We start from the raw sequence: 24,784 nt of genomic DNA on the forward strand, positions 1-24,784 counted from the left end.
CTTATCCCTTTAACTTAATGAAATACATTTTATTTTTAATTAGATTTTGTTGTGCATATATTATATTCTATTAATGTACTTGTCACTGAAAACTACTGGAACAGAATACGCATCTGTTATTGTAATCAGCATTTGAATTGACTGCGTATTCAATTTCCATTGTTTCTTGTTAATTAACCATTAAGGGGATTGCTGAAATCATATGTTTCTCGTGGCGTGTAATATGGTTAATTGGAGAACGCGGATGTCAAGCCAGGGCTGTCCGAAAGTTTCGCACAATCTAAGATGATACACCCTTTGCAGATAGGGATTACGTGTTCATTATGCCAAGAAATTTACACGAAGAATTTCTTGGTTGTAACGATGGGGGAAGAGGGTAACATTTGCCGGATTTCTATTTCCTTCCGGTTAGCAGAAGCTTCCGGCAAAGTTCACCTCACTAAACCCTCGTCTGTTCCAAACCCTCACTCTCACACACGCATATAAATATATTGTGTATCGAGCTGTGTTGACTTTTAAAATTACTAAACTTCGTAATGGTGATGGTTGATATTTTGTCATAAAATGTAGTCGTCATCTTCAATTGTATTATTTTACGTACGTATATTATATATATAGGTCAGAGAGATGTGTATTATCTCCTGGCTTTATAGATAATAATATGGTACTCAGTATATTATGACATACACCAAATGAAAAAAAAAAAAAAAAATGTTTTTATATTAAAGAATTTTTGAATATCCTATCGCCGAGCATGGCATAAACGATATAATAATGATGCATGTTTTATTGACTCGGTTTAGTGCATATAATATCATGTATATTTTATAGCATCTATGTATTAAATCTAAGTCGCTTTGTCATTATATAAGCACACATTTAATACCCATTTTATATGTTCGATTACGGAATAATACGTAGGTACATTATTATAATATTTTGTATGTTATCGTTTAATACTATAATTTTTTTTTTTTTTTTTGCAGAGATTGGAATGGCACTCAACTGATGCTGATTACAAAATGTGCTTAGTCAAAGGAAAAGACGAGGTAAGATTTTAAATCTATAATATTGTAAAATTATGGAGTGTTTAAAGTTAAAAAACTTTGAAAAGCTTATTTTATATATTGTTATTATTATTTTTACATAATAGGTAACCGTTTAAGTATTTTAAGCATAAAAAAATAGTTTAGATATTCTTAAGTTCTTTTACAAGTTATAAAAATATACGCATTTACATGACTCACTCTACAACTTTGAAGAATATATTTCAGCAAATATAAATATTTTAATTTATAATTATATAATATGGGTAAATAAAAATAATATTAATATAGATATTATAGATAATATAGTCATATTGATATAGATATGCACAACTTGTATGCATTATTATGTTTTATTTTTTTACAAAGATCAACTAGATCTCCACTCGACTGACTAAAAGTTTCTAACTGTATAATGTGATAACGATTTTTAAATAAAATAAAATGTTCACTTATTTGGATAAAATAATCTTTTCTATAGAAGTATGAAATTTGAAACCATAATATTAAACAAACAACATGGCTTTTACCGGAGTATTGGATTATACAATAAGAATGTTATCGTTTAGTTAGTGGGGGTTAGATATTTGAGATATCAGTTGTCACTCTAAAAAGCAAACTTATAGATGGATTTATACGTCGGTATAATAGGTATAGATAAACTTGTTTTAGATAGTTAACTGTTTTGGTTGTTTTCCTTTTTATAAATTTAAAGTATTATGAATGTGCCAGAATTACTTTGTATTTCTTAAATATATGTTGCTTGACGAATAATGTGCGTTTAAATTACATAATACATAAAGGTGTTTTGATATATTTTATTCGTATGTGAGTTTATATAATTTGTGCTACATGAATGGAAAAAAATAGTGTTAATTTAATCACGATATGCAATCCTATGGTTTAAAATATATTTGGTGTGATTTATTTTAAATGTATCTTTAATAAATAAACATATTCAATATAAATCCATCTTACTGCAGTAATATAGGTCTATTTTACGACTTATTAGTTTCTTTATTCTTTTCTATTTTTTGATAAATTTCTTCTCTGAGCTCACATTTAAAACTTTCTGCATTTCGATTCACTTGTCTTCTTTGCGTTATTCATCGCGTACGTAATAGTGGTACATCTAAGGTTATTGGTATGACGACGGGGAACATGTCAAAAACTGTTCAACGATTCATCTAGACTTAGTCACGGTTTTTTTTTCAACCACCCCCATTCGCATTTCTTTGCTTCCTAGCTTTGTTATCATTAAACACGCCCTGTGGCACTGAATATGGTGTCATCTCCGGGTACTGTCGATCAATCAACATACTCAAACTACGCCCCCTATCTGGGCTCCACTGTACTTCAATGATCATTTTTAAGGCGAGGGCGTAAGATACTTTTAAAGTTTAATAAGACGTGATATTGAGCTTTCGTTGGGACAGGTAGGATTAGTATGAAGCGTGAATGAGATAGTCATCTATCACGAGTGTCTCGAACACGATCATTACCTGTGACTTGGGATTGATATTTTCTACAACTTTAATATATATTTTTATGATAATATATATTTTCCAATAACAAATAAAAATTGATTTGAAATGATAGGAATTTCTACTTATTAAACTATTAGAATTAGATTGGTACAGCATATAATATGTTTTAAATTGTTATTTGTATAATAATAGTAGATTTTAATTTTTTAAAGGAAAAATATTGTGCCTGACGTTTCAAAATTAATTGGTCAGTGTTTTACTTGATGGATTTTTTTTATGAATACTCCGTATTGTATAACATAAAATAATAACGTAAATATTACTTTATACAAAATTGGAATATAAAATATAAAATTAGTACCTCGTGGCTACGTTTATTCCATAAACATTTTAATTAATTACATGGTACAATTTTATTATTATTATTATTATTATTATTATTATTATTATTATCGTTAAGTCATAATTGTGTAGGTAAATAATATATAAATATAAATTGCAATAGCCTATTAGGTACCTAGAATTAAATATTATTATCACATTATTTTAGTTTTTATAAATTCAGTTTTGCATATATTTTCCATACCCTGTAAAGATCAAACCCTGTAATATTTAAATTATATTTTATTTCCATGAAAAATAAACAAACAAGATTAGGGTTTATATAATTTTTATTTGGTGCAACTAACATGATACTAACAGTTTTCTTGTATATATAGACTTATCTTTTAGAAGCTGTAATAGGTTCCACAATGAAAGCATGTTAAAAAAATAAATATTATTTACGGTTCATTGTTATAGGTTATAAATAATTTTATATTTCAGAAAAATGTTTTAAATTTCTTATAATCATAATAATATAATACCAGTTTTTTTGATAACTAAAACAGTAACACGGCGTCTTGTATAGGCAAACGTGATGCATACAATAATATATTATTTTATGTTATGCTTTGTCACATTGATATTTTAATATTAAATAATATTATTTTTGATCGTATTGTGAAACATCCCATGCAAACTATGACAACTTAATGAACTTTTATGAGTTTATTCATATTTTTATTTACGGAGGTAATTATTTAGAACCTATACTTACTTTTACATTGTTACGTGTACTTTTTGAGAGTGGTACTTACCAGATAACAAATTATTGCTAAGGTAATTTCAGAGTTTCATGATTTTGAGATTAAATATTTATTAAATTAGTTTTGTTAACATATTTTACACAGGTATATATTTTTTTTATAAACATTAGATAAATAATATTAATTTCAGATAACAAATCTACTTTTTTAGTTCGGTCGATAGTTGTTTATTATTAATGGATTTATGGAGGTTATTAATAATGAATATATGGATGTATGGTGCATATTGAGACTAGCTGGTTATTCTAGCGAGTTAACATGGTTCCAAATTAATTTTGTGAACTCTGACAGTCTAAAACTGTCCGAGTTTCATTTATAATTTAATTCATTATAAAATCTAATAGCCTTCAATTTCGATGATAAATTGTTTGCCCTGCACGTTATTCACTTATAATCTTGTGTACAATATTTGCATTCCAAAGTGACATCCAACGTCCAGTCCAATGAAATTAATTCAGTGACATTTTAGTCGATTATTTCCTTGTGGTAAAAATTACAATTATATTCTTATTGACATTAATATTTTAGTGTTGATGACTCTTTCTGTTTTTATTATATTAAAATAAATGGACCCATATATGTCCCTATCGTGTAAATTTTAAATTTTTAGTTTCATACAAAAATTATAAAATAACCACTAAAGTAAATATTTTAACCATATAAATTAATTTTATGACAACGTATTATAACTTAATAAGTGATAGGTATCTACGTATTTTATGTCGTATTATTAGGGTATTTTAAAATAAACACAATTACTTAAACATAAAATGTATTTAAATACCTACGTGTATTTTTTTTTTTAATGTTAACGGTGTCAAATTTTATAGTACATGGTTATCTTTTATATATTTGTAGTAAAGTTTGATATGATTATTTTTATCGTTTATGTTTCAAATAAAATCCATTTTGACTATTTATTTTGTGTACACTATAATTATTATAAAATGTGCTTATTTTGTTTTTAAATCAAATATAATAATTCCATTTGAATATAATATGCTTCCATACTGTGATATTGATTTGAAAACTTGGTAGACTATTCGTTTTGAATTTATATTATTTTTTTTATAGGTACTACCTATACAAAATATAAGATATATTATATATTTTTTAGTCGTTTTATTTTCATTAAAAAATTGTAGCATTTAATAAGAGAAAAAAAGTTTTTATATTATATTAAATATAGGTACGTCTTTAAAATATAAAAATTCAATCGATTTGCCTATCGTAACAAGGATTAATTTTTTTTTTTTTTAAATATATGACGATTTGATATTTAAATTGCCTTTTACTACCTACATAATTATCAAAATAAATCAAATAAATAATAATAATGTGAAATGATGAAAACAATAAACCAAACCCGAGACGAAACATTTTCATTTTAGAAGAAAATTGTCTTTGGTAAGTCTGAAAACCCTCGACACATAACGAGGGTTATTTGCATTTGGTTTTCTGATAAAATTGTTTATCGTCTTATCCGACGGTAGACTTTGCTGCTACTAAAGAAAAGTGTGAAGGGGAAAAAAGCCGATAAGGAAAAAAGTCCTATATTCCGTTCTTGTACAAAGAATGAAGGGATTATTTTCTTTTTCTACTGCACCATTTGCTCTTTCTGTCCTTTAATCATTTTTTTCCTTTCCATTCGCTAGAGCAGAAGAAAACGATGCACTTGATAAATTACTAACAACCAACAGCAAAAATTTTAATCTTGATCGTTATAATAGTATCACGTTTTTTTTGTTTGTTTGTTGCACTGACTTAAGTAACTTGCCTATCCTAACCGTATAAACGACTTTATTTGAATATCAGCTAATCTAAAATTTCACTAAATATTAACACTTAGTACATTTTTATTAAATAACAATGAATTATCAGCTTTGTCAGCAAAATCTTAATTTTTTTTTTTATATATAAGGATTGTTATAGTTAGTACAAGTTTGTTACATCCATGGGTACAATGCATTGTATAAGTATAAAAATCGATGTTAAAATACTGTGTATACCTGCATTATATTATTACGTTAATTTTTATGAACCTCAATTATGTTTGTTGCATACAAATTTTTTTTTAGACTCTTAGCGCTTCGCTACTAGTCGCTAATTCATTGCTCCAGTGAATTTATTGATTTTACAATGACGTGTTTTCTGATTAATTTGTCTGTAGACACTTTTCCACGTAGAAATAATGATCTGATCATAAAATCAACTTCAAAGGAGGTTTCTAGTAGCAAATTGAACATAGTTAGTACTTTTAGGAAGTCAAAATTGAAAAATCTCAGTACTTTTAAAAATAATTGGGAAAAACAAAAAGTAAATGTGTTAAAATTGTAATATTAATAAAAAAGTTGTTTGGTATTTCGGTTATGAAAAAGTTAGAACATCATCAATCTTATTTTAGTTTTTTGTCTATAAATGTCGATAAAAATGTTCCATTAGGTCGTAAACCTTAAACATATATTCCGAATATTCAAACACAAATGTATATTATAATATTAGATATTAGTTTGTTAAAAAACAACTAATATCTTCATTATGCACATTTATTTATTTTTCTCAAAATCTGTTTTTAATTTTGTCATACTACACTATGTCCCGCAAACACGTAACAAAAAAAAAAAAATGAAATAAAAAAATACAACGTTATCGTAGCGACAAGGAACAAGCCGCCTCGAGGGAGTCATTTTGAGATTTGTTTCATGCACGTTCTCTCATCATTTATTTTTTTGCCATTCCGAGCATTTATGACTATGCATATAAAAAGCCAAATAATAATAATAGTAATAATAATAATCATAAAATCCATAGAGGGTGTCCGTACTCGTTTTACAAAATGATCTTACCGACATAAGGATGGTACGAAACGGTGAGGTAAAATAGAACCTAATTTAACCTACTTTACATCTTATATTTTATAATACATCCAAACCATTATCTATAAACTTTATACACCAACAGACTAAACAACAAATATCAACTACCTAGGTATATATATTATTGCATTAATATTTATAATGGTTAGAACTCACCTTTACGATTCCAAGCTTAATACTTCGTATTACGTAGTATGTTCAAAACACATATTTAAAACTTATTTTAAAATAACAAAATTAGAAAAAGTAAGTTGATTATATCTCAAAAATATGAAAGAAGAATAATAATGTAAAGTTCGTTGTTGACGAATATAAAATTACTAGTGTGGAAGAACTGTTTAAAAATTATACGGTAACATTTTTTTTTTTTATATTTTTTCTTGCGGTAAAATCTTTTATACTATACAGCTTCATTAATCAACTAAATATATATACTGTCTAGCTGTAACTTTGTTATCAAATAACTTCCTGTGTATTCCAATAAAGTATTCATTATAACAAATTTAGTTGTTATATTGTTTCAGCATATTCATGTTATCATATATGTATATCTATTATAATAACTAACTAAACAATACTAATTATATTGATCATATATTTAAAATTTGTAGAAAATTACATATTTTGCATATATTCCAAAAATTAACTAGGTAATACAATTATTGTATTTCCTAGTTAATTAAATTATGGAGCTACATATTTGTATACATATTTAACGTTACTTCATACTCCAAAGAATGATATTTAACTCTTAAATTGCCAGTTCAATGAAACGTTCAAACTATTTTATGACAACCCTTCAGTTTTAATTAAAAAAATTCTACCTACATTTTTAGTTAATAATTTTCAAAAGACTTGCATTAGTACGCATTCTACACATCTACACTCTCACAATATATACATATATATATATGATTATTGTATAATAATATATTACAATATCATTAGATTATTCAGAAAATAATAATTAAAATACTTCAGATACACAATTTAATATAGGTACTCGTTAAAAATAAACGAACAAATTAATAACACGTTTCATAAATTATGAAATTTGTCATTAAAATGTGTTCCTTGTTACACATTTGTGCACAAAAAAAAAAAAATTAAATAAATTAAATTACCTTTAGGTGAATACAATCAACTTATATCAGTTTATATTCTAACATAGCTATACGAAGTTTTCAAAACTTTATTGTAGTACTTGTGGTTATATTATGGACACGCCAGTAATCCATTCTTCCTCTACTTGTTCAGAGATGGGTGACCACTGTAAAGTAATGTGTAGCCCCTATGAAGTTTTCTTGTGCCATATGCTACTACTTGATCGTTCCGGAATTAAGATAAATTAACTTCGTGCTAAAATCTCTGACAATAAAATTAAAAACCAGTTAGATCAAGCGATTCGATTTCAGTTTATATAAATTATACAATATAAGTTAGATAAATTATGACTTAAATACATAATATAATATAGGTAGTATAATCGTTCTTATCGTAAGAAAAGTATATTTTTTTAATTATCAAATTTGTCAAGTCATTGAAAACTTACATTCAATATACAATATTACACACACACACACACACACACACACACACACACACACACACACACACACACACACACACACACACACACACACACCATATACACATCGTATGTGTCTGTGTTGTATACGTATTCTTTGTAATATAAATATTGCTTTCGGTAAAAGTAATATATTAAACTGAACCCGTGCCGACTGTTGCAATTTTATTTAATGAAAATCGTTTTGTTAAATCCAAAACGAAGGGGCCAATATTATAGACAAAATGCTTCACATACCAAGCGAGTAGGTATAACGATACATCATGTTTTATGGTCGAAGCATATCAATAATACCAACTTATTATATCAGTTTCGTACAAAATTCGATAAAAGAGCAAAAGTTTTTGCTATCCTATGCCACGGTCGCCATCGTATATACATAACTTTCCAGCCATGCTACCCCGCCGCCACGCTTATCAATTTAATTGTATCTCCGACTTTGGCGTTAACGATTTTTCTCCCTCTGCTTGGTCCGTTTTCATTAATTTACTTTCTTACGAGCACCAAAGGAATTAAATACTTTTATTCTCTCATTACGGGAATATTACTTTTTTTAAGATGGTTTTCATTTGCTATAATACACAATGCAATGCAGTACTTTTTGCGGTGTCCTCGAATGCGCACAATCGCAATAAACGCAAATGCGCGTTTCGAATTGTATATAGGTACACATCATATTTTATCGTTCATTCGTATTATCTATCCCGTTGACGTTTGTCAAATTATTATCGCATCGCCGATCTTATAGATGATGATAGTGCACTGAGATGACTAAATATATTAGGTTCAATTTCAAACCGAACGTCGTTTATTGTAATATTACAAGTTATGACGAATCGATGCCAAGATCTATATTACTATACGGTAATGGATTTTATACATGTATATTGTGTATATTATATTGACTTCTTGTTGTAATAGTTCGTATTCGTATAATATATACTCTATAATATACGGATAAGTATTTGTAGTAGTGCATCATTCTCGAAAGCCCTTTGAATTTTAAAACTTGAGTGGATAAATGGCTTTATATGCGCGCACTAATAAGTGTTGTATTGTTCGTTCTGATCTCGAGTATATTTTAACACTTACTGTTTATAGTTCAGACCAAATCAGTGGATATTCCGATAACATCTCAGAAATATACACGTGATACATATATATTATATAATATTTATATCGTAGTGTGGACGCGTCCAACTATGATGAATTACGATTCGTCGCATCGATTTTTAGGTTATAATATGAGCTACAATTGTTCAAATGTTTGACCGATGTATATGTGTAATACGCGACTAAATATTCTGCATAAACTCCTATTCAGAAATTGTGTTTAAGAATTTTAAAGAATACAATTTTCTAAATTCCTAATAAGAAAGACATTTTTGATTTTCCTCCGGACACAGCAATGATTGCTCTGTAATCAATCAATACGCTACGTAACTGCAATTAAAACTGAATATTATTAATTAATGTAATTATGGCACGATTTTATTCAATGAAAACTTTGCAAATTCATCAAACACGCCGAAATACAATCCCTCACAGTTTACGGTGTATAATTATGTTATATTACTTTATTTTACGTAAAGTAATATCGTTGCCTGCCGCCTCGTCTAAGTATTGCGTTTGCCTTTAGTTTCTTTTGATATTGTTATTAATTACTAAAAAATTAAAACTGACATTTTTGTGTGGTCTATTGTCTAAGATAGCGTGGAAGGTGAGGACAAATTACATGAGATAGAAAGTTTTGGGTTAAATGTTCGTAAAACTAGGGTCCCGCTGTCAGAAAATAGCCGAAACGTCATCAATAAATTTCAGCTGCACATAACACCATCAATCACCTTCCCCTAGAAAACCAGACGTGACCAGAAAATCTGCCACTCTATTCCTCAAAAAAAAAAAGAAGGGTTGGTTTAGTAGTGGAGGATGGAAAAAAACTGAAGATGAAGGTTAGATGCGATTATATAAGAAAATTGTATGAAGAAGTTCTCCTGCGAACGACAGATCGCAGAACTGTACTGATGAATCATTACGATTTAAGACGGTCTATATAGTTCACTTATCGTCAAAAATAAGAATAAAAAAATGGTTTTATTTATGCAAAACATTATTACAATACAAAATTCCGTTGGGTGTAATTATTTATAAAATAATAGCAATTCGCTTTAATCGAACTCTTGATAGTAGTATTTGATATGTACAGTCTACGAAATCATGATTCAAAATAAGTTATTATACTTTTACATTTATATCGCCAGTTACGAACAGTAAAAATATTATTATTCATTCAAATTATATAAGTATCACAATTGAATTCTATATTGAATAACTAGCTTTATAAAATGCGTCTATAGTACTTATTTTTTTGGTCGCCCCATAATTTTTGATTGGTTATAATATGTAGGTATTTGTAGAATATTTTATTATATACCCGGTTGAACTAAATAATGTTAAGTTTAGTACCTAAATTAGTGCTTAAAACTATATGTTTTTAAAGTAATATACTATTCATTTGCTAATGAGTTAACGTTGTATAGGTACTAAATTATATTTAATAGGTATTTAAATATTACGTATATATTTAACTACTAAATTAAAATAGGAGTCTTGTGTTATAATTAGTTATCTTTTGGCTATTAATATTTTATTTTAAATTTACTGGAAAAAAGTTCTCATGGATTGTATGATTTTAGGATAACTGTCAAAATTATATCAGAGTGTTGGCGAAAATGTCGGCCGGCCGTCTCCTCGTTTGCGGTACAAATTCTTACAAGCCCCTTTGCCGGGAATACATTATCGAGGTAAGTACTAACAACGAGTACTTTTGAAACATTATTAATAATGATAGGGTAATTTTATTATTAAAACCATTTTCGTTTATTTCAGCCCGGCAAATATAAATTGGACAAAGAGAGTCCCGGCCAAGCAGTGTGTCCGTATGACCCGAAACACAACAGCACTTACGCATATGTCGGTAAGTATACAAACGTGTTTTTGTTTTATTATAAATAATAATTTATTATTATGATTATCTTTTTTACTATTATATACGTACGATCTGTAATAACAAATAATAATAATAATTATTCACTTTTTTTTGTATATAACGTTTTTTTTTTTTTTAATAACATAATATAATATAATCATATTGTAGTTTAAATGAATATCGTTACTCATGCGGTCATGCCATTACTGTTACTACATTTACAGATGGGCATTATTATATTTTAGTACTAAATGTCACTGTGAGATTGTATTTTGATTAAATGTGTTTCTCTGAATGCATAATATACGATAAGTACAATACAGTGAATAACAATGCAAGAACAGCATAATATCTAGAAGAAAGAGATTAAAAGAAATATAATTATTTAGTATTTAAAATTAATTACTCTCACCCCAAAGTTACTGGTTGAACTTTACCTTAACGGCCGATAAAATATAGACAATAAAGTGTTCATAACGTGACTGTATTTAACTACTATTCATCGTACCCGTTATTATTTGTTTTACTATTACGATATATTTTTAGAATATATTATATTTACTCGTATTTCAGTGTTTGCGTAGAAGAAAATCATAACGGTTTTTCCTAACTAATACCTACAATAGATTTTTGTTTTATTTTTTTCAGATGGAAATTTATTCTCCGCCACAGTAGCAGATTTTTCCAGTATGGACCCGATTATTTACAAAGAACAGTTACAGACCGAACAGTATGACTCGTTGAGCCTGAACGGTAAAATCGATATTTCACTCTCATTAATATACAATAAACATCGCGTGTGTGTGTGTGTGTGTGTGTGTGTGTGTGTGTGTGTGTGTCCGTGTGTGTGCGCGTGCGTGTGTGTGTGCGTGTATTAGCCATAGTATTCACGTGTCGAACGAACAAGGACAGTATCTTAATTTCGTACGACACTGACAAATTGTCTTTTTTTTTTCAGCTCCGCATTTCGTGCATTCCTTTGCCCACGGCGATTTCGTCTACTTCTTCTTCAGAGAAACGGCTGTCGAATATATAAACTGCGGAAAAGTGAGTTATTACTATTTCTCTCTCGCCACCGTCGTCCTTCTCCCTTTTTCCATACCTACATTAGTCTAAATGCATCGAACCTGCAGCACGCACCGGCGTACAACTGCTGACCCACGGAATGGTGTATTTTTTTTTATTTTTTTTTTTTACTCTGTTCGATTTCCATGACAAATTACGGCAGACACGCGTGCCAGATGTTTGCCGACTTTATATTATTACGTTGCCTATTTCGATTACTACCGAACGGTGTAATAGTACGTAATCGGACGGAAGGGTTATGGAAAACAAAACCGTTAAGTAATAACCGAGATTTCGAAGAAAAAAGTTCCACGCACGAGTATACCCTTAATCATCTATATATAGCATAAGTATACCGGCTACACAGTCGTTCGGTGTGTTTCTAAAGTGTAATGATCGTCGGGAATTATATTATGAAGTTCAGCGTTGTACTTTTGCCGCTATTAAACGGAACAGTAGTTATGAACACCGCCGTAGGGTCTTGTTCGGAGTGGCGGAAAATTGGGAATGGAAATTCGGTTTGAACGTCTTCAAACATTGATACGAGACATGTTTTTGTCCGGGGCGTTATACGCAAACACGATTTTCCCATAAGTTCCGGGCAGGGACTGAGTAGTAACTCGATGAATCGGTCGTCTGGAGGCTACATAATATAATATAATATGCGTCTACCGATTTACCGTGGATCCGCGGGCAGGATGCAATCCGATGTACCTACATCAGTCACAGAAATCACTTATTATATACTCGGAAATGTACGGTTTCGGTGCGTTTTATTTTGTGCATATACCTATGATTTGGGTCATGCTATGACGCAATAGTATTATATAGGTACTATAATGTGATAGAACCTGCTATAACTCTGTGTATAAAAAATAATATATTTATCCACAACTATGCCTACGTTATAATTCCTACTATACGCAATGGTTTATGTCGATATAACACTTTTAAATGTCATATTGACATTTTTAATAGACGTTTTAAAGGAAGGGACGGGGGTGCGAAAAATGAAATAATAAGTTGACGTACGTTTTACGTGATTTTGGGTCACTGTTTTGAGTATGCCATTACTGGTGGGTGCATAATACTAGGGGCATGTTGTTATTTTAAATTTAAAAACGACGATGATAGATCTGTATTAAAAAAAAAATAAATATATCAATATACACGCATGTTTAAATTGTGTATTAAAATTTAAAAGAAATTAAGCATGGGAAAAATCGTATACATTAAGATGATTGAATACTTTAAAAATGTATTCACGTTTGTGCTAAAAGTAAAAAAAATATGATTTCCTTAAAATGATATTTATTTTCAAGTATATAGTAAAATGTATAAACATAATAAAATACCTCCATAATTATATTTAGGTCATCCTGTGTTCTTAGACTTCAATCATAACCAATTTTATAAATCGTATCTCAGTATATGGGTAACCTCTATAATCATTATCATACATTCAAAGAATATTTAACTACGGTTCAATTATTACTATGTTTTAGCTTTTATTCCACCCTATCCACCCCTCTAATTTTGACTACCTGGTTAGTAAATTTATAAACTATATTGAGTAGGAATTTGAGTATTCTGACTATGACGTTGTGACGTTGTAGGTATACTTATTTATGGAAATTAATTTAGTACACATTTTTAAAAATTCAATTAACAATATATATGATTCGAAATTCCCAGTAGGTATATTTTCTTAAAAAAATATTTTAATTCGAACATATACTAGTTATTTGAATAGGTATACAATATTATTTGATAAATATATTTTGTAAAAATTATGATACTGTATTGCAATATAAAAGAAGTTTTAAAATTCTGTCTTAAGACAAGCATAAATAATGTGATCAAGGAATATTAGATACTATTTTAAATTGAATGCTGTTGATGTGACACATTTTTAAAGATCTAAAACTCTGATCGGGCCAAGTCAATTTTTACCGGTCCAACAAATTTGGTTCACAGGCACGTCACACGTCATTGCGCGCAATCTACCAATACCAGTGGCTACGCCCCATATAACTATTGTAGGTACCTGACACAACGTTCATTTCAACGTTTTATGATATAAATGATGATTTACAAGTGTGAGGCTGGGTTTGTGCTTTTTTCGAGTTTGTACGAGCTGTGCTATTTTAACAATATTTTAAGAAATACATATTTTTTTTCTATAGTCTCATAAACTTCATAGGCAACGATGATGACTTTTATAAAAAAAAAAAATGGTAATGAACATTCTCGCTTTTGATATTCATTGCGAACAATTATTTTTATCGATGCGCTTTCGCCGATTCTAATTTAAATAAATACATATCATAATTATATAATACATACTACCTACCTATCTATATAATATCGTCATTTATACTTATAAGATACATATACGCATTGAAACGATGACGTTGAACAACTTCCACCCCATGACTACAAACGTTCTTCCGTTCCCATACGTATTCAGTTCATAAACAATGTAAAGCGCCGTTTCTTTTGAAGTTTAACGAGTTTTTTCTCGGTCGAATAAATTTGTTTTCTCCTTAAAAAAATATTTGAATTTACGTTTATCATTACCGCCATCTGCGGGACTTTCCTAAACGTTTGTGATTCTTTCTGCGCGTGTATCGTATATTATAGTAAGTACACCGCGAATACGTCAGACTGCTGCTATTCACCTGCCACGAATAACCCTTAATAAAATAAAATTTTCTCAGACTCACCGGGGCGGCAGCGGCGGCGGCGGTATGTGTCTAAGGGCTGTATATGGGCATTTTACGTGATATGTGAGAAACACGCATATGCGGGCAAATCGTTTGTAGTCGCGAAAGGCAACTATTTTGTTCCTTTGTTAAGTACCTGCTGCGGTTCCGTACGCAGTAATTATAATTTGTATATCAAATTATATTACTGCAGCTACAAAATACAAAATCAAACAAAAGTTCAGTGGCTTAGACCTGCACGTACGCAGTACTCGTATATTATATTATACTAATCTAAATTTCAATATTTATCAACGGTCATAATATTATTAGAGACATTCAGTTTTTGAGCATCTAGTGTAGAGGTTTATGACGTGTTATTTTATTGCGTTTAAGATTCGATATTTTCATGTGTACCAACTCTATAATATTACCCGACAAGTATATCGATGTACGTGATGATACTACATGAGTTATGATGTTGAGTGTATAGATTATCGTTCCAATATACTATATAAAGCTATTAGTTTTTAGATTTTTACGTCGACAATAAACAGAATATCTTGTTCGGCGAGTACACACATTTTAATACAATTTAGTTGGTGAAATATTCTGTAAATATCTATAAGTTATGTTTCTCATTGGGATTGAGTTTAAAAGACATTGCCTTACATACGGCAACAACATACGTGGAACTAAAATATTAAAAGTCCTACTTCCGTGTCGTCCTTGAATCATAATATTATATTCTAGGTACTGTCGTTCCAATGACACGAAAAATATTACATTTATCGTAGTTACTGTACATACCTACTACATTTTTAACGCGGTAGTTGTCAATTTTGTGATTATTAAAAACATTGAATTTAAAACAAATATTTTATAAGTATTTAACGTCCATATAAGTACCAAATAGTGTTTATCGGGAACAACGCGGCTTACATAGATACTAGTAATAATCGTTTCGAATAACTGAAAAAAATAGTTTGGATGAGATAATTTAGCTTGTTATAGTTATAAAATAAATTAACAAAAAGATACTCTCAACCTTTTATGTTGGCCCATTCGGCTAAGTGAAATTACTTGTTTTATGGATGCAGATAAATTTTTTTTTAGATCCATTGCATATTCATTTTCAGATTTTAAAATGAAAAAAAAACAACACTATTATAATTGAAAAGCTTCTAAAAGTCTCCATTTATAAAAAAAAAAGATAATAGTATTTTAATTTGTGAATTAAATAAAGTATACATTAGTCTACATTATGCAATATGTATATTTTCAAAAATATCGTTATTTTAGTTTTTGTCGTATTTTAATTTTAATATTTTATTCAAACATAATCTACAATAAATAATAATTAATGAGACGTTAACGGAAATTTCTTTACGATCTATTGTTATCGGATTGTTTTTTTATATTTGAAGATTGTCTTTACAAATTGAGTCGTTGATTACTGTTAGTGGATAATGAGTTTATCATTTCACCAGTACCCTAAATAGTTTATCATTGTAAAATCAATTAATTGCATTTCTCGTAAAAATGTTCGTACTTTATACAGACAAAAAACAAAATGATTTATGACTTAATACTTAATTTTTTTTTTAAATTTGTTATTCAGTTTGAAGCAATTAGACGTATAGTCAACATTTCTGGTTTATAATTTCAAATCATTTGTAACCTTTTTGTAAAAATCTTCTGAATTAAAAAAAGTTTGTTTACTTATAGGTACGTGAATATTAGTCTAGATCGTATATTATCATATTATGATGTTTGATAAATTTCGTAGTTTCAGTAATTTTATTTTTTTATCATTTTGTCTTTTAAATTTATGGAATTTTTTCTTTAGTATTAAAGAAGCTAAACAATAATTTTAAACATGTCAATTTGATAGATTGGATACTTGAACGCAATAACAAATTCTTTAACTTAGTTTTAAAGAATAAAAAAAAAACATTAATAATAATTATGTTTATGAATTCAATACCTACCTTTTGCGCCAATATCTGGAATAAATAACGAAAATAATTTGACACTGAAATCAATTTGAGTTTCAACGTTCAATACTAATTTATAACCTTTATATAAAATTACATTTATTATAATATTCTAAGCTATAAATCAACTTGTACCCATAGTGGTTTACTTATCGTCAAAATGCTTTATAATACCTATTGGATACCTCATTAAACTTTTCAACGGTTTTATTTAAATTTATATAATATACATAATAATATTATATAGGTGTATTTATTTTCTTTCAACTTAAATAAAGTATTGATTTTATACATTATAAATAATTGTGATGATGGAAAAATCATCATAATATTCAAACATATTATATATTATCATCCCTATATGTCGTAACCTAACAACTTATGTAACATTGTAACCATACATATAAACATACATAATATGTGGTTTTGTAGCGTGTATGTATATTACGTTTTGTGTCATGTTTATCTTGTTTGAAATATGTTGCGTGGATATTTTCGTTGTACTCGAGTGGTATGGAAAATAGTGTTGGGTAGATATTTTCGTGGTACTCGAGTGGTATGTAAAATAGTGTTGGGTAGATTTTTTCGTGGTATTCGAGTGGTATGGAAAATAGCCGATACCTAATATTATTTGTACATTTTTGACCTTATAAAATACATTATACTATATTAGTGTAATTGCGCAGTTTTTCGATTTAAATGATTCTAGGTGCGTCATATTTTACGATCGGTCGAAAATCGTGTAAAACAAAAAATCGTGTCACACGATAATCGATCGTTGCGTTTTCAACTCTAGAACAAATCGGTTTTGTCTACGATATCTTTTTCCGTTATTTTTTTGAATATGCTATCGTGTTATGGCGTTTCAACATTTAACGACCAGCGCATAAACACAAATTATTCCACAACATATCAAAAATATATTAGCACCGTTGGCGTTGTTCAGTATTCGAAAACGTATACCTAATATAATCTGACCGTACAGATATCATAATATATATATTTACGTATACAATGTACATAATATTATTGTGTCATAAAAAAGATTAGGGTTTTGGACCCTCAAGTGCATCATGATCACTTTCTGAAAATCGTGCACGGTCGTACGCAAGACTAATGGCTTTAAAATGTAAATTCTGTGAATTACATTCCGGTCTTAAGTGTATATTATATTTCCTAGTTAATATTATTGTGTCGTATATATTATTTAAACATATATGTGTGTGAGTGTGTGTGTTTATAGAAATTATGACGATACGGTTTGTTAAATAAAGTGGTGTGTAATCGCATTTATCATAATATTAAATAAAATATTATACATATTATAATATACTTGTAAGTTATATTATATAGTTTCTAGAACTTAATAGGTATATTATTGTTCGTGAGCATATATATCTATAACTTATAGGTGTAGTTGGGAAATTTTGTTTCCTTTAATTTTTGAAAACTAGAAACTTCGATTTTCATTTGGATATTTATTCAGACGTATACAATATTTGCATTTATTGTTTTTTTTTTTTTTACACTTCTGTTTAATTCTCGTCTTTATACCGATGTAAACGTATTATTGTAGTTATTTGTTTTAACATATTACTTTTTTTTACCACCTTTTCTCTTACATTTATGTGCGTATACCTACCTATCTTTCTCCTTTTTTTTTTTTTTAATCATGTCCACTTCCATTTTTTTTACCTTTTTAATGACAAAATGGCTGCCGACGAGGGAGCACAGAGACAGTCTCTGGGGATTGCCGCTCATTAATTCGACCGCGTAATAAAGTGTATAACAGACGTAATAAATCATTGCTTTTTTTTTTGTCATACGTGGTTAGTTTTTTACCTCCTAAAATAATCCAATTTTATGGCCGTCTTAGTTGTGAAATTAGTCGTTGACAACGGTTCTCGTATTGACTGCAGGATGTACATAGTAAAATATTATTATTAAGTATAATCATTCACCTGCCGACTTATTTTCCAGAACGTATTCTCTCGGGTGGCGAGGGTGTGCAAAAACGATCGCGGTGGACCGCAACAGCTCAAAAACCGGTGGACATCGTATCTGAAGTCTCGTCTCAACTGTTCCGTACCTGGCGAATTTCCGTTTTACTTCAACGAAATACGTGAGTATCTCCAGCAGCGTTGTATGAGAAACTTCGCTTTGTTTATAATTGAGTTACTGCAGGCGTCTTTTGTAGCGTTTTTTTTTCTTCTATCTGGTATAGGTATTCCAGCTACATTAAAACTATACATATGGAACAAAGAGCTTCTGAGTATAATTATTATATTATATTTTATATTTTATTCATTATACCCGTCTGGCTTGTCAGGTGCTAAAATACAAAGAGTTGATGGAATACGTTATGGAATTAATAATTTATTAAAAACTGTTCGAAAATATCCCTAGTCATAAATTGTACAGTTATTTAATAAGGCAAGCTGAAAGAAAATAAAAAAGTGCGAAATAAATTTTTACCTGCTAATAACGAATACAAATGAAAGCATCCAAACCATAGTAGGTACCCTAGGTATATGAAAAGTAATAGCTTATCTCCGTGGTGATACTAAAGTGTAGAACGTTCAGAGGTAAACATTAATCAAAACTCTCGTAACCGCGTTTATCATTTATGATGTACATAAGCTCTGCCGTTTCTTTATAATAAGTCGAAGGATAATTCGTTTTAACGGTTTATGGAACTTTAAATTAATAACTTTAGATTATTATGATATATATTATAAATATAGTGCCCAAATCGTAGTATGCGTCTTCTACACGTTTTTTTTATGCGAAATGTATTTTATGGATTTTCGATTTGAGATCAATAACTTTTATAAATTATGACATATTAACCTGAATATTATATTACATAGCTACGATATAATAATATAAAAAAATATATGACTGGATCTAATATTATAATAAATTATTAGTCATGTTTGGTCTCATTGGTATACGATGTTCGAATACGGTTTAATTTCATAGCCAACATAATATATTGTGTAGGGCGAATATCAAAATGTTTAAATAAGAAAATGTACATAATATAATATACCTGTGTATATTATATAAGTACTTATTTAATGCTTAAATAAACCATATTGTATTCAAAATACTAACTCCCTTATTCACATTTCATTGCAATTATTTTTATAATTGGTCTTAACGAATGACTTTCCAGTTATCTAGCTGATTATAGAAAATATTCTGATAACTATACAGAATACAAATTATTATATATTGTTATTATGTCTGTTGAATAGCTACAGTTATTATAATCAATCCATTTCATCAGTTATTGTTTATATTTGTTTATGCGACGGTGGAAAGTAATTGGTAATTTACCCACATATATAATCATGTTACAGTATTTTTCACAACCATAGCCTTAAAGGAAATTTGTCTTGTGAACAAAATTGATTAGAAATAAAAATAGAAACAATGCGGTTATATTTGATATTATCGTACTGCTTACTCCCCGAGGACATGAAAGGAAATAATCGTTTGAGGTGATTTTATTATGAATAAAAAGTCACGTTTTGTGTGCCCAGCGGAAAAGTAAAACAGACGAATAAGTAATTGAACTGAAACTGAAGTTTTCATAGAATAACTTTTTGAACATCGTGTTCTTGTTCGTTGCTACACCATTCCAAAAAAAATAAAATAAAATAAATAAATATAAAAACCTCGAGAAAGGAAAACGGTCTATTTTTTTTCCCTAAACTAATTATTATTTTTCATTTTCCTCAGACCACCGAGGGGAAAAAAAAAAGTCCACCGCGCTGCCATTATATATGAAACGAATAAAATACTTAGGGAGGCAGAAACAGAGAAAGAGATATGGGGTTTCCACCCGCGGAAAAATTATTCGAGCACATTAAAGGTTACCCGCTTATGCATGGTTTTAATTATAAAACCACTTTCGCCTTGCTGAACTTCTTTTGTTCTCACTCCGTCTGTCTTTCTCTCACGTACGCGGGCATTATGTGTCTCCCTTTGCACTTCTCCGCTTGCAATATATGTACGGCAGTTAAAACTACAGTGCGAGTACAATGACGAATGTATTAATATAAACGTTCAACTATTCGTGTAGATATTATTCAGCTTCGGAGTCAATAAAATAAACACAAAACACTCGCAGGTGGGTTACCTACAACTGCTATTTCCTGCCCGGCCATTATATTATACTTAGGTGTATTAATATGTCGGTTGGGGCCCGCTTCGAAGTCCAGTCACTGACCACCCGATCGTCAAATGCCCCTACTACAACAATGCGCATCATCGATCATAATAATTTCAATTGCCTTTCTCGTATTGTATCAGCGGTTGTAGGTGCCAACTGTTGTAAAATGCTCGATATTATAATATTGATAATATGACGGTGCATTATTCTGCTATTATACGATGTGCAATTGATTTATCCTATGAATTCAATTGTGTTTTCACACCTATATAGTTTTAGTTGTGTTCATTCGACGATTTCAATTACTGCGATTATTGTATTTATTAATATTGCAGCAGGCGATATAGCAGACGAGAAATACTATTATAAACACAAACAATTCCAAACCAACTGCGGAAAAATAATTAAACTATTAACTTAATTATCAATGTAATTCCATTATAAAACCTATTATTACTGCATTATTATAATATTATTATTATTTTACTCTACGTATATATACTACGCCACTTATACAAAATGTGTTCATTTAACAATTTATAATAATATACAATAATATTTATACATAGGTACTAGTGTATTATGTTCGGTAAAGAAATATTTTTTTAAATCTAAACAAGAAAACCGAGCTTTTTCGAATTTTATTTTGTCGTGGCATTTTTTAGGTACCTATAAGAATTCGAATTTTTCAAAGTCTCAAATACGATATTTTTATTATTGCTTATTAACTGTTCTTGGTAAAATATTATTAATAATTATCTTAATTTATAAATTTGTTAGAACAATGTTCTCATTTACACAATTAAACTTATTTGTATTTCTGCATACCGTTATTAGGTAGACCGTACATTTATCTAGATAGGTATTCATTTTGTGACATTATTTCTCAAACACTGCCGTCTGATGTTGTTATTTTACTATCGTTATTAAACATAGGTAGGAAGTAGACATTTCAATTGAAAATATTTTCACATATGTGGCTCAACATTTTTTTCAACATATTTTACAAATTTTAGTTATACCTGGTATGGCGATTGGTAGATATACTACTTATTTTTATTATGATATACCCACATTCTCTGAGTGTTTCCATAGACACATATATAGTGTTTATTGAATTCTCCCTCGGCGAGAAAATTGAATTTGTTCACAGAATTGTTTCAAATACCTTGCCAGTCCCTCATAGAAGCGTACATTATATTGAAAAAATTCTGGACATCAATTTATCCGGTGATGTGGAATCATAAAAAATTGCCGATTCTCCGTACAACAATAATATTATAAATAATAATCGTTAATATTCATGCGCTGCATATTATTGTAATAACATAACACGTGTGTTCAAACTGGTCAATGACCGGACTATACTGAATAAAAAAAAAATTTTTATGATAAATCGAATTTTTATTTGAGCTCGGGGATAATGCGTGTTGTGGATTTAATCCACCGTAGAAACTAATAATATAATAACATCTTGTTTTCTTAGAATCGCCCTTTCCGCTGTGGCTCGATAATATTCGCTGCAGCGCGTGTGTATATGCCAAAGCTCGATTTTCTTCAGTAATACAATTTCGTATTCCCCTCGAGTCTAGATAGGGTAGGAGAAGATGGCACCGAACCCACTGTACGCGGCGCATTACGGTACATAATAATATTGTAATCGCGACGCACGTGTGCACACTATATATATTTTATACTACAGAGCTCTGTTTATTATAATATATAACGAAAAAAAAAAATCGAACGCGTACCTCGTTCTGTACACACTGCAGCTATACTGATCTGCAAACTGTTTCTATTTTCTTCCTGCAATTCCAGTTATTATTATTATAATAATAATATAATATAATACCTCTATAAAAATGCTAATAACACAAGGGCTGATTCACTATGTAAGAAGCAGGCTCGGCGTCACCCATTTATTAACTTTTATTTAATAATTATACCGTGCGCTCGTATATATTCTGATTTTGAAATTCTTGAGTAACCTAAAGATCATAATACTGTATCAGTATCTGTTAACTATATATAGCTCATATCATATTTCATGATATTTGTTTGTATTTAACTTCATACAATGTATTATAGTTTTGGATAATATGAACACAAAATGTTGAAATTGTTGTATCGCAATATTAATTTTATACTACGTCCTCATTATAATATTCTAAACATCTCGAAAATCCGGATTCCTTTATTTCAATGCTCGTATAAGTGCTTAATATTTCTTTTAATATGACAAGTGGTTTTTTTTTTAAATCGCCCTCCCTTTGAACTACGGTCCAGTAACGTACTCGCATAAGAGGCCGGATATTTATATGGATTTGACATTTATTAATATACTTTTTTTAAGTAGGTACGTACCGCATTATGTAGACTGTAAAAAATTTTAACTTCGGCGCTCGAGTGTTCAAAAGGTACGACACTCAAAAACCACTTAATCAGCCGAGTGTGTCCAAACTCGCATGTGACATGTATATACAATTTGTAAAATAAGACACATCCACACACAAACCCTCGATCGACACAGTTCTCTACAATTATTATACTATTCACGTGTAGCAAACTTAATCTTGGGGCATGATTTTTTTTTTTTAAATACACGTTTGATGTAAAGAAGGATTATATTTTTTTATCGGCTTATCAGCGTCGGCCGCAGTGGCCCGCTATAGTATTGATTATATTTTACAAACAGTTGAGTAACATTAGCCAAACAATTTGAATCTCTGTGTAGATATTTGATTAGGGTTGGGCAATTCCTGGGAACGTAAATGGACTGGAAATTCTGGGAAGGATTATTATCCTCGGAAATGACGGTGAATATCGGATAACGATTCATGATACCTAATATCAATTAATTTTTTATCAATTATTATGTCAAAACATAATGCTGTAATTACGTATTCCAAATGCTTTAATCAAATAAAAAAACATAGTTATCTTTACTGTAAAAACCAATTGAGTTGTTATTTTCTTTTGATCAACCACTAATGATAAAATCACAACAAAATAAACATTTAACAAAAACAGTAGTCAATAGTCATATTATCATTGTATATTATACTATCAAGATAATATAATGGATCTATAATAATAACCAGGATAGTTCCAACATAATTAATACAAATGAACCATTTAAAATGTGCATTGAATTTGTTCACAAAACATTTTCATCGGAGTATTATAATTTCAAATTATTTCTGAAGAAATAATTAAAGTATTAAATTAAAATTGAACAGTGCAAAATCATCTATGGTATTATGTTGGACGTGAACATGTATTACCTGCACTTCCAATGCGCACACCTGTGAGTAGGTATTGAGTAATTTATAATAGATTTATGACTTTAACTAATTAATTAGGTAGGTAAAATACTAACTGCAACGGTAAAGCTATAATTTATAATAGATTTATGACTTAAATTAATTAATTAGGTAGGTAAATCTGTAATTTAAATCAAAACCCTTGCAAAACCCTAGCCTTTGGTATTTTACAAACTATTCCTTTTATAAATATATGGTCATTTTAGTAGTATTCATCAAAATACACAAATATAAATATAATAATATTCAAAATATTTAATGATGCTATCGAACGACATTATAGAAGAATGGATGTAGTTTTTAGATGTGTACCTACATAAAGTATTAAGTTAACACGTGACAACAATTTTTAATTAATATTTAAAACTGGTAAATGATAA

At 29.2% G+C, this 24,784-nt stretch overlaps 1 protein-coding gene across 1 annotated transcript in view; it reads left to right on the forward strand.

The window, feature by feature from the left end:
* The window catches only part of LOC132943965 (semaphorin-1A), a 178,413-nt gene that overhangs the window by 139,842 nt on the left and 13,787 nt on the right, over positions 1 to 24,784 (forward strand). The window contains exons 5-10 of the mRNA XM_061013144.1: positions 987 to 1,049; positions 10,842 to 10,949; positions 11,035 to 11,122; positions 11,783 to 11,887; positions 12,093 to 12,181; positions 18,882 to 19,023. Of these exons, the coding sequence (XP_060869127.1) occupies positions 987 to 1,049; positions 10,842 to 10,949; positions 11,035 to 11,122; positions 11,783 to 11,887; positions 12,093 to 12,181; positions 18,882 to 19,023 (595 nt within the window). The remainder of the gene's footprint in view (positions 1 to 986; positions 1,050 to 10,841; positions 10,950 to 11,034; positions 11,123 to 11,782; positions 11,888 to 12,092; positions 12,182 to 18,881; positions 19,024 to 24,784) is intronic.

Source organism: Metopolophium dirhodum, chromosome 4 (genome assembly GCF_019925205.1).
Source record: "Metopolophium dirhodum isolate CAU chromosome 4, ASM1992520v1, whole genome shotgun sequence".
In the NCBI taxonomy this organism is placed as follows: domain Eukaryota; kingdom Metazoa; phylum Arthropoda; class Insecta; order Hemiptera; family Aphididae; genus Metopolophium; species Metopolophium dirhodum.